Below are 13,080 nucleotides of genomic sequence, written 5' to 3' on the forward strand. Positions count from 1 at the left end.
CCTACAGTACTGTATACAGGCCTGGAGGCCTCATTTCAAGAAGGATGTAGAGCTGCTGGAATGAGTACAGAGGAGAGCAACAAGATTAGTGAATAGAACAAAGGGGTGCTCTTACGAAGAAAGGCTTAAATTTTGCAAATTACAGTGTCTGGAGACTAGGCACCAGCGAGGTGATCTGATAGAGGTGTATAAAGCCTTGAATGATTTGAGCATGCTCAATGCTGATGGGATTCTTCCTCTTGCTCAGAATAATCACCTGAGAGGGCATAAATTCAAATTGAGGAAAGACAGATGTAGGATAGACGTGTGGAAATTTTGCCTTTAGCCAGCAGGTGGTTGGTGGAACAGACTTCCATCCCTTGTCGTAGAAGTTGATAGCCTAATTAAGTTTAAGGCTCAGCTGGACAGGTATTTTGAATGAACAGAGGGGTGAAGTGGAAGTGGTTATTTTTTATTTATTTATTTTATTTATTTTTTTTTGGCTGATGCTGCATAAGCTTGCTTTCTTGCATTTTTTTTTTTTTTTTTTTTTTACACTATGTGGATGCTATGAACTGTAATGCAAGAATTTCCTTTATCCATAGCAGTGCTCCAAGTCACTGCTATGGATAAAGGAATGATTGAGTGGCAGGAGACAGAGGGTGATTGTAAATGAGCACTGCTCTTCTTATAATACTGTTGTTGGTGGAGTGCCTCAGGGTTTAGTGCTGGGTCCTTACTGTTTTCAATATTTATTAATGATATTGAAGGGATATCAAGTTTAATATCTAAGTTTGCAAATTACACAAAGGTTAGCAGGGTAGTTAATGGCAGGAATCATTAACTGGTATGCTACTTCAGCAATATCTATAAAGATTAAAAAGCTGGGATGAGAAGCAGTTGAGGTTTAAGTTTGGTAAATGCAAGGTATTGCATATGGGCAACAGCAGTCCCAGAATAAATACCAATTAGGTGGTACTAGCAATCCCAGAATAACATACCAATTAGGTACAATTAGCCCTATGTCTCTTTTGTTCCCCACCACTTGAGGACATAGGACTGATTGTACAGTCCGATGTGAAGTTCTTTGAGCAGTGCAGATATGATGAACTCTCTTTGATATATAGAAACTATGTTGGCAGGGACAAAGACATGATTATCCAATTGTATAAGCCACATCTTGATTATGATGTGGATCTCTTGGAGAATGGGTGCAGAGAGGAGCACCATGGGTATCTTACCACAAAAATCTTCAGTTTTTTTTTTTTTTTTTTTTTTTTTTTGGTTGATGGTGTTGCTTCTTTCCATCATTTCTGAGTAACAATAAACTACAGTTAATTTAACTGGATTCAGAAGCATTGTAAATATGTAATTAGTAATTAGCATATTGAATGTTCTTGATGAAAGATCTTCCAGTGTTATATTCAGTAAAATTGGGCCTTTCAAAGTGTGTTCAGCTAGTATTAGTGTTAATTAATTTAATCTAAATGTAGATGCAGAATAAGTCTGCTACTTGCATCATTCTGACATTTTAATACTAATATTATTAAAATTAATTAAAATTGTAAAGAAAATGAGAGTATCTTTGCTTTGATCTTCATTTCAGTTTGTCACATTTGTGAGCCAGCCCTTTTAGAAATATTTCAATCCTCTACAATATATTCTGTCCTCCAGCTACAGACATTGTGTTTTATATTTGTTCACCATTTTTGTACTCTTTCCCCCCTATTTTTATTATCATGTGTTCCTAACACAGTGTAAAACAAATCTGTGATGTTTCTTTTATATATGGTTTATATTAGTACTAATTAAGGCAAATAGCTGCAAGGAAGGAAGGCTATATAAGACCAGTCTGAAAAAATTTATCACATCAAGTATTTATGGTTCAACATTTATCCAACTCTGTCTTAAATTATACAAACTTTTAAATTTTACAATGTTCAGTAGTAATTTATTCCGAAAGTTGGCTCCCATCAATGAAAGTCATAGTTACCCCTGTATATATGAATTTTTTTTTCAGCCCTTCAAAATTCACAATGGCTTAGTAATTGATGATCCTCATTCTACCCACGAGTCTTAGAGAGAGCAAGCATGACTCATGTAATTTATTATGAGTAGGAAAAGTTGAAATATATCTATTTAGGTTGAGAGAGTATGAACAGTTCTGTTAACGTTTTCAGTGCAAGGTCAATTCCTTGCTGATGTAATGAGCAGCGATAACAGTCTAGGCCAAAACTTCCTCGTTATTGCATTTTCAGTTCTTCCCCCAAGCTCACTCCGGCTACTTTGTGCCTGTTGCTTTGCTGCTCTAGTCTGGAGCATGATTTCCATTTAAATACAATTTAATTAATTAACAGTGAAATTAATAAGGTTAAAAATTTAATTGATTAATTTACTAGACTATACAATACTATACTAAGCTAATGCAGTAATATATATTCCGCTATGTAGTTTTACGTTATACCTTAGCTATCAAATTCGAGATATACATTATCAAGGCACGTTATACCGTATATCTGTTTATTACAGTGCCCCTTCCCACCGAAAGGTATTAAAATGAAAAAAAAGCATGACATATTAAATTTTATGTAATAAATTATTAGTATTTGAAGAGCTATTGACTTTCCGCATTAAAATTATCCATAATTTCTAATTTGGATTCAACATGTACCCAGATTGATTACACTAAATGATTACTTCTTTTGTTTTTTTTGCATAATAAACTGACTACTCCAGTAATTTTATTTAAACAACAGATAATTTGGTAATTATCTTTACAGCAAAAAGCCTGGACCAGTTCATCCTCATCTAATTTGCCACCACTCTCATATGAAAAAGTTGGAAAAATATTTGAACTTTCTGACAGGATAGTTCAGTACAGTAAGAATCCATTGCGTTTTCAGTTTGACTGGAAGGATACACTTCTGAACAAAGTAGTCTGGCAATATACTGGTGGAAGTATTTTAGGATTTCTTCTGGACTCTGCATCAAAAAAGTAAGTCTACTTTTATTAGCTTTAAATATTTTTTTAATTATTTAGAGAATTATTAAATTGAATTATTTGTAAAAGTGCAAGAGATTAAATATTAATGCCACTTGTTAAAAAAGCAGTTTGTTTTTTTATCTATTTAATCAAAAATACAATAAAATATAACAGTCTGATATTGAACTGACATGAAAATTTCAAACTAGAACTATCTGAAGTAGTGCTTTTTTTATTTTATGTAATATACAGAAATTAAAAATATTACAACTTATTTCATTAATAGCTTGAAGAATAACACTCATACTGTGTTTTTTTTTATTGTCTATACTACTGGTGAACCATGTTGCCTCTCCTGTGACAGTGATAGAGCTTAAGCTTAGGTTCTTTAGAAGTGACTTATACCCACTTTATAAATGACTATGTTATCCCTGAGCCAGCCTGAAATTAGTGATATCATTTTTAATAAAATAATATCTCCAAGAAGGTGAATTCATTATTTATTAAAACACTAAGACACTGTTGTTAACAGTTGTACTCTAATGAGACAACAGGTAACCTGAATTAGCAACCCAGTGTGAATTGGTGAATAATGTATTTAACCTAAATGAATAGCCAAAAGATGTGTAGCAATAATACTTATAATGGAAAACCTAACTTTCGCTACATATATAAAAATATAACTCCCATGCAGAATTTTATTCTGTAAGATGAAAAAGAAAAAAAAAAACATATTTAATTTCATTACACCTTTAGTTACTTCATTTGCTTATTTCTTCTGTTTTATTTTTTAAATTTATATTGAACTCCAATGTAAATGCAAATTTTTGTACATCTGTTCTGTAGTTCAAGTTTCTCAGTGTAAGATGATCCTACCCTCTCCCTTTGTAATGCACTTGAGAAAGAGAAAAGAACCTCTTGGCATTTAGTTTATTTAATTCTCTTAAAGATTTAAATATTTCAATTAGGTTACTGAACAAATGCAACTTGTTTCCAAAATATTATAACTTACAGAAATCAAATCTCTCTCTCTCTCTCTCTCTCTCTCTCTTGCTCCCTCCCTCCGGGTCTGTTCTTCTTTTCCTTGGTTGTATTATTGTTTTAAATCTTCCAATCTCCATATTTGCTAAAATCATATCAGAAAAATTATTCTTGTAAGGATGCGATTCTTTATTCCACATTCCATTCTAAAATCTCATCCTTTACCTAAACCTTGGTTTTTAATAAATATGCCAGAACTGTCCAAAATAAGAATGTAGCATATAGCATTTTGTTGAAAATGAAGCTCACAACAATTGTAAAAAAGTTATTAATCCATCTGTATTTATTTTTGAACAGGCTACTAATGGGAGTTATTCTTGTCCAAATGGTTGTTGAACCCTCTGATCTCTGACCAAAGCTATTGACTGTAACTTCTGTCCATCCATAATTGCACTTCTCTTACAACTTAATGGTTATTTTGCATCCACAGCTAAAAATATTCTTAGTATCCTACTTTTCTTGTTACTCTTGCATAGATTACTTGGATAAATCACCTCCTACCATACCAAACACATTCCATTCAATGGCTTCTGTGGTCTTTTGACATAGTATGAAGGAAAATACAGAAAAATCACAAATCAAGAGGTTCCATGTTCTGATGTCGTTTCTCCACCCATTATCAAAATCTGTGCTCCTGAGCTTGTGCCTGTTCTGTTCCTTTTTACACCTTCTTATTCCATTGGTGCTTTTCCTTCTGCCTGGAAATTTGCTTGTATGCATCCAGTTTCTGTTGTTATTTATTTGTTGTTGTTATTTGGTTTTTAGGAGCATTAGCAACTAAGGCCATATTGCTCCGGGAATATGCGTTGATCATTTCATGACCTTTCCGCATTGTCCGTATTTGGTGGTGACAGGCTCGAACCCCGATCTAATCAAGAAGCGTGTGCTACGCACTGCTGCTCCTTCCCACCTGGCTACGGAGGCGCCTACCCAGTTTCTGTAAAAAAATGGTTAGAAATTCCTCCCTTCCAATTGTCATCCTATTGAAATTATCTCTACTCTTTCCAAAAGTATGGAGAAATCCACCAACTGCCAAATCTTAAACTATCTGAAACTATCTTTCATCTGATCGATGATCACCAATATGGATTCCATCAATGTTGCTTGACTTGTTATATATCAGCTTATGTTACTTACTTTGGATAAATTTGATGGAAATTTGTAAAACTCGAGCAATTCCTCTTGACCTTAGTAAAGTTTTTAGTCTTGTTTGGCATGAAGTTCTAACCAACTCCATTTTATGAATTTCTGACTATTTTTTTTTAAGAAGTTAGATTTCTTTGTCTTCTAACTTCTTCATTAATGATCATGATACCTAAGATTCTGTTCTTTCTCCCACTCTTTTCTTGTTGTATGTTAATGATATTCTGCCGACTCAAAATCCTATTCCATTCTAAATGTTAATGTTAAGAATATAGTTTTGCTACCGATAACATACTATATTCCTCCTTCTAGTTTGAGAAACTGTGCACTGCAAAAAACAGCCACAACTTTTTAAACATCCACCACCAATTCTTTAAATGCTGATCTCCAGATAATTCTCCAGTAGGGTGAAAAAAAAAATTATTAACTTCAGTCATTCTAAAATCAAATGCTGTCTTCTCACAAAAAAGAGTCTACTTTTCCTATGCTCATCTTCAGTGATACTCAGATGGTTTCTAGACAAGATCACAGATCTCTATTAGGGATTAACCTGACTTCTAATTTTTCTTGGCATAAGCACATCACAAATATTACTTCCTCTGCATCAAATAAACTGGGTTTTCTTTTTCTCAGCACTAGTTTTCTTCTAAACAACTACTCAATCTGTACAAATCTCAAATCTGCCCTACTATAGAATATTGTTCTCACATGCAGGGTGATGTCCCCAAAACCTCTCTCAAGCCTCTTGATTCTATCCAAAATAGAGCAGTCAGGTTAATTAATGATCCATCTCTGTATCAAGTGGAGATCCCAACTCTGAGAATACCACTTTGTACATCAGTTCATTCAAAATAATGTGCAATGGTTACCACCCTCTACTTCCTTTCATTCACCCAGCCTCAGATCCACTTAAAGATCTTCCTAGCCTCTCACAGGGAACCAAATCAAAAGCTTTACTAAAACTCAAGGATGCTGAATCGAAATGGTTTCCAGCACCAAACTGCTTTATGAATTCATTATACTAATTAACCAGATTTATATACTAATTAACCAGATTTGTAGGGCAAGACTTTCCCTTTGGAGGGGGGGAGGTTCATTATTATGAGATCTTTTCGTATTGTATCTGTAAGCATCAATTCTATTATCTTTTCAAAATAAGGTGGTTGAAGTCACAGTAATGTATGATGACTAATTTTATTAAGTTATACACTGCACTGCATTGAATTAACATAATTTAGAAATGAGACTGTGTATTTTAGTGCAATTGAATCATTTATACACAGCTAAATATAAATTAGCAAATTTGCAATAGTGGCATCGTTTAAGTTACATCTCATATTGTGAATACCTTCATGACAAGTTGCTATGACAATGCACTACTTCGAACAAGTAGTGCTTCACCTGAAGGAGAAGACTGTTGTTACTTATTCTCAGTGGATACCACCACCATTTCAGGGCTATTTGGCCCTTCTTCGGTGGGTGGGTAGGTAGGTAACCCAAGTGATTTAATGATGGCAAAACAGTTGTGAAGTATATCTTCACAATATGAGAGATGCCTGATGGTGTATGATATAAGTTAAGACTCTAATGCATTAGGGCCTAAAGCCTCAAGCTGCGAAAGAGATTAGACTATGTGTATTTTAGTGCAATTGCATCATTTATACACAGCTAAATATAAATTACTTTATAATTAGCATTACTTATTCGAAGTAGTGCAATGTCATGGCAACTTGTCATGAAGGTATTCACAATATGAGCTGTAACTTAAACGATGCCGCTATTGCAAATTTGCTAATTTATATTTAGCTGTGTATAAATGATGCAATTGCACTAAAATACACGTAGTCTAATCTCTTTCGCAGCTTGAGGCTTTAAGCCCTAATGCATTAGAGTCTTAACTTATATCATATACCATCAGGCATCTCTCATATTGTGAAGATATACTTCACAACTGTTTTGCCATCATTACATCACTTGGGTTACCTACCTACCCACCCACCGAAGAAGGGCCAAATAGCCCTGAAATGGTGGTGGTATCCACTGAGAATAAGTAACAACAGTTTTCTCCTTCGGGTGAAGCGTTACTTATTCGAAGTAGTGCAATGTCATGGCAACTCATCATGAAGGTATTCACAATATGAGATGTAACTTAAACAATGCTGCTATTGCAAATTTGCTAATTTATATTTAGCTGTGTATAAGTGATGCAATTGTACTAAAATACACATAGTCTAATCTCTTTCGCAGCTTGAGGCTTTAAGCCCTAATGCATTAGAGTGTCATAATTTAGAAATTTAATTAATTAATAACTGAACATTAAAGAATACCATAAGTTTCAGAACATTGTGGTTCTTTCGTCTTTGGGGAATTGGAATAGATATATAATTATGAAATTACATCCTAAGTTTCCTACAGTCCAGAAGAAATGGACCACACTTGGAATACTGTGTTCAAGTCTGGAGACCGCACCTAAAGAAAGACATCGAGCTTCTTGAAAGGGTGCAAAGACGGGTAACTCGCCTGGTGAGATCGGCAAAAGGGTGTCCTTATGAAGAAAGACTTCGAATATGTGGGTTGCAGAGTTTGGAAACTAGACACCTTAGAGGAGATTTGATTGAGGTGTTTAAGGTTCTGAGAGGCATCAGTAAAATGAATGAGGACGAAATTTTCAAGATTATAAATGATGCTAGAACTAGGGGACATAAATTCAAGTTACGGGGGGAAATGTTTAGATTGGACTGCAGGAAGTTTTATTTTAGCCAGCGAGTTATAAATTACTGGAATAAGTTGCCTTCATGGGTGGTAGAGGCCGACAGTTTGGGGAAATTCAAAGGTCACCTGGATAGTACTTTTGGGTAAAGGAAGCGCATAGGATGATAGGTTTAATTTCCTTTTTTTTTTTTTATTAATTATTATTATTTAGTTATTTACTTTTTTTTATTTTTTATTTTATTTATTTATTTATTTATTTTATTTATTTATTTTTTTTTTTTTTTGCTGGTGCAGCATAAGCCATAGGCTTTCTTGCACCAGCCTTTACTAATACTAATACTAAATATTGCATGCAGTCCTCCCATCATGATACACCAACACAATGTGTCAGTGTATCATAGGCAATTTAGAATAGATGTGCAGAAATTCACATTTAGCCATAGTGTAATTGACTAATGGAATAAAATTTATATAGTGTTGTAGAAATGGGTTGTTTGAATAAATAAATAAATAAAAAAAAGAGGTTTGGACAAATTATTAGAAGGAAAGACCAAATTAAGGGGTTTTTCTTTTGTTTAATTTTGGCTGGTGCTATATAGGCTTTGCTTCTCATCATTTTGCTAATACTAATACTTTGCTTTTTGTTTTATGTACTTGCATTTAACAGGTTTACTCTTACTTTGCAATCATTTGCTCCATTATTAGAAGAACTGGACAAGAAAAGCAATAACAGCCTATATAACAATTTGGGATCAGCTGCCATATATATGGGTAAATTAGAACACCTATTGAAAGAAGTACAAGAAACAGGAGGTAATATAACAAGTTTTATTTTACTTTTATTGATACATACATGAACTTGCTTTGCTGATATAAAATTACCAAAAAATTAATGCCAAATAGAAAATTTGAATAACTATAAAATGATATTACCATACATCTCCTAAGATTACTATTAAGGGGTTGAGTGAAATATGCATCTTTATCATGAAATGTAAATGTAGGAAACAATATTTACATTTGAAATAAACTTTTATTTTTATTTAAATGGTATCCACTACTCTATGTGAAAAAATATATATCTATTTTAATTAGGATACTAAACTGTTAAGTGCTCAAAGAGCTTACAAATAAAAACAATTTTGGAGAATTTTTATTACAGACAGCATTACACAATTTTTAAAAAGTTAATGACCTATTCTGGATGTAGATGCCCAGATGTTTGGTCTGGTCCAAGATTTTTTACTGTGGCTAATAATATATACTTTAATAATAAAGTGGCAACTTTAATATATACAGACATACGGAATCTAGCCTTTTCCTGAAATAGAGTGCTCCTTCAGTAACAACATCATTTGTTCATATCACATAATGTAAAGCAGGTAGACAGATATTTAGAGGTTCTGTATGTGTGTAACTTGGGGTTGAGAATGGAACAAGATGAAAGATGTGATTATGGGATTTTCATGTACAATTGCATTTTGGGTGTACAGAGAATTGTCTAGTAACCAAATGACATCAAGCCAATAGTGATCCTATGGTCAGAACTAGCTTGTTGATGTGAAAGGCTAAAGGAGGCTTCAGTCAGTCAAATAACAACCAAGTGTAACAGTAGTAACCAAAGAGGCAATTTAGAATGCACAACTTATCACCCCTTTTCACATGTGGGGTATCGCTGCCAATGACTGATTGATGTTCTACTCCTGTCAGAAAAAATTTTCCCTGCTCTGATGAATCATGGTTCCTGTTGTTTCCCACTGAAGGGAGGACCAGGATATGTCAAAAACGAAAAAGTCCATGGACCCATCCTTCCAGTCAATAATGCAGGCTGGTAGTGTGGAGACTGTTTTTATGGACCACATTTTGCCCCTTGATACCACTGGAGGAAGATTTGAATGCCACAGTTTATCTGGAAATTGATTCTGACTAGGGACATCTCTTCATCTGTGAATAGGTTGTTACAACAGGTTAATACATCAGCTTACAAGGACAGAATTGTATAGAACTAGTTCCAGAAATACAAGAGTGAATTTATCTTACTGTGATGCCCCCAATCATCAGATCTCAATCTAATTAGCACCAGTGGATGAGGTGGAACATGCTCTTCCAAATAGATATCAGCAACTTTACAATTTTTAACTCTGGGAAGCAGTTGCGTCAGCATGGATCAGAATCTCTGAGGTATCATTGAACAGATGCCATTATAAATCCAGGCTGTTTTGAGGGCTAAAGAGGAACTTACTCTCTATTATGTAGGTGTACCTACCTAACAAAGTGTCCACTCAATGTAAATAAAGCTTTGAAAATATTAGAAATTGTACCTTGTAATTCCAGATCAGAACCTTGATTATGATTAATAGCTGCTAACAGATATGTTGTCAAAACAAGGCATATATCATAAAAGTTATGTTATTGCTCTCATGTTATTTGTGAACCTCTGGTTGGTTATTTTTTTGATGTTGCTTGTGAGCCTAAATATATATTTCAGAGTAATACTGATTGTAATTAGTTGGTCATGGTTGGAACTGGTTGCTGTCATTCCGCTCTGAGTATTCTTGGCACAGTTGGACCTTCATTGAGATTGCTCTACTTAAGTTGCTGAAGTCGACGATGTGCATAAGGTTCCCCCCCCCTTCTTTCTTTTTATTGTGGAACCCTAAATATGAAAGGTATTAGAACCAATGGTAGTTAGTACTCTGTGTGTGTGTGTGTAGGTTAAATAGTAATAGTATTCACCATATAGTGCAAGGAAGCCACAAGCTTTTGCTGCACTGACAAAAAAAACAACAAAAAAAATATCACCACCAAGTAGATAAGAAAATACAAATTATATTCTTCCCTCCTCATACAGGTAACTATCCAGTTGACCTTCAAGCTGTTGGTCTCAACTACCTGTGGGGCAACTTGTTCCAGCAATCAAAACTTGCTAGCTAAAAGAAAACTTCCTACAATCTAATCTAAACCTGAACCACTGTAATTTGAATTTATGACTAAAATTTCTGGAATTCTTTATAATAGTGAAAATTCAGCCTTCATTCATTTTAATAATCCCTCTCAATAATCAGTGCCTTATAAACCTCAATGTGGTCACCTCTGAGGTGCGTAGTTTCCAAGCTCTGTAGCCCATGTAATCAGAGTCTTTTTGCGTACAGTCATCCTTTTGTCGATCTCACTACACGAGTTGCCTGTCTTCAAATGTGGTCTTACAACAATTGACTTATATAGTGGGATTATGATCTCCCTATCTCTACACAATAACGTTTGATAAATCATCGATAGGACACCATGGGCTTTCCTGGCTGCCTCTTTACACTGTTCAGAAAACTTCATATCTGTCCGTATCATAACTCAGATTCCTTTCTTCCTCTATTGTCTTTAGTTCAGTTCCACCAAGTGTTTAATTTATTTTGGGATTGCTCTTCCCAAATGTATGCCCTTGCATTTTTCTGCATTAAAACATGGCTGCCACTTTTCGTACCATACTCGAAGCCTGTTTGAGTCATCCTGAAGACATGCTGCTTGGCACTGATCGTTAACGACTCTACTAACCTTTATGTCATCTACAAATTTTGACTTCATGCCTTCTATCCCTTCATCTTTGTCATTTACGAAAATGAGAAACAATAGTGGTCCAGGAATTGATCCTTGAGGTATCCCACTCCTGATGTTACACCAATCTGTAGAATGTCCATTAATCACAACCCTCTGCCTTCTGCTCTGCAGCTACCCAGCAGTCCATTTAAGAATCTTACCAGTAATCCCAAGCTGTTCAAGCTTATAGAGTAACCTCTATGAGAGACCAAGTCAAAAGCTTTGTTAAAATCCAAATAAACTATGTCTAAATTGTTCCCTACATCCAGCTAATGAATAGCTGTGTCAAAATAGCCCACTAAGTTAAACATGATTTTCCCCTTAACAAAACTATGTTGCATGTCTTACGAATGCCACATCTATATAAATGTCTTTCGATTGCATTCTTAATCATTGCCTCTAAGATTTTTTCTACCACTAAAGTCAGACTAACCAGTGGCTCACATCTGGTCATATGGGCTTGGCAAACCCAGGGTCCTGAGCTGAATATCATCATCCTTCTCTTTCTTAGTGATTCCTTTCTACTACTCTCTCTCTCTCTCTCAGGGTATCTCGGGGAATTTTTTTTTGGCTGATGCAGCATGAGCCTCAGGCTTCCTTGGACCATATGGCTAATAATAATAATAACAATAACAAATAATAATCAACTAGGTCTATTTAAAATTTTTTTTCCCCTGGTGAGTTCCTTCACTTATTCCAGTCAATCTGGGGCAGATTAAAGGTCATTCGTGATAAGACATTCACGCTTGCTGCCCGTTCCATTTGCATGTAAAGACTTGTCATATTCCGGTCTGTAGATTACTCCCACTCTCATTGTTTCTTCACTTTCAACTAACTCACATCACACTGATTCTGTTCTGGCAGACAAAATTTCAGACTCAGCAAAAGTTCTTTTCATGCTCAGGCTGCTTTTGATAAGAAGCATAACTCTTCCACCCCTTTCTATCTTCCCTATTTTTCTAAATATATTATACATACCATAGTGGAATTCATCATCCCCAATTTCTGACATACCCCTTAAAGTTATTTAGTTTTGTTTCCCAAGCTTTATCTTCCTTCTTATTTGAAACTTTGCTACCCTCAGAATATCTTATCAACATTGGCTGTTGTGGGAACAAACAAGAATTCATGAGGTGAATGCAAGCATTACTTTGACCTATCATCAGATAAACGCAGACCTAAATTACCCTTCTTTCCCTTAACTAGCAGTTTTCCTGAACCTTTAGGGTGTCCTCAATGGCACCGGCAAAAATCCTTGCACCACCTTTGTTCAAATAAATAACATCCTTACAAAATAGATTCCTTCTACCTACAAATGGAGGCCATGCTGATAAAAATTTCCCTTCCCAGTGCCTTGCAGATGCTGAGAAGAGAGAAGATACACATTGACATTAGACTTGAATTTCTATAGATTGCAATTTTTGGGAAATACTTGAAAAGGAAGGTTGTCTCAGAAAACAGAAGTAGAAGGGATAAATGAGGAAAAGTTGGTTTTGTGATTTTGGAATTGGTCAATGATTGGATGACGACTGCTTGTGGCATATGTCCAGACTGGTTTGGAAAAGAGCAGCACAATTACAGATGCCAATTCAGAAGAACAGTGCCTGTAGAAGTATTTATAGAAAAGTCAT

At 34.9% G+C, this 13,080-nt stretch overlaps 1 protein-coding gene across 5 annotated transcripts in view; it reads left to right on the forward strand.

The window, feature by feature from the left end:
* The window catches only part of LOC150082988 (uncharacterized), a 1,785,507-nt gene that overhangs the window by 468,186 nt on the left and 1,304,241 nt on the right, over positions 1-13,080 (forward strand). For all 5 annotated transcript variants that reach the window (XM_090377722.1, XM_090377724.1, XM_090377725.1 and 2 more), the window contains exons 24-25: positions 2,760-2,974; positions 8,526-8,671. In XM_090377722.1, coding sequence (XP_090233848.1) covers positions 2,760-2,974; positions 8,526-8,671 — 361 coding nt within the window. The remainder of the gene's footprint in view (positions 1-2,759; positions 2,975-8,525; positions 8,672-13,080) is intronic.

The sequence above is a fragment of the Mastigoproctus giganteus genome, chromosome 7 (genome assembly GCF_048544385.1).
Source record: "Mastigoproctus giganteus isolate SK-2022 chromosome 7, ASM4854438v1, whole genome shotgun sequence".
NCBI lineage: Eukaryota > Metazoa > Arthropoda > Arachnida > Uropygi > Thelyphonidae > Mastigoproctus > Mastigoproctus giganteus.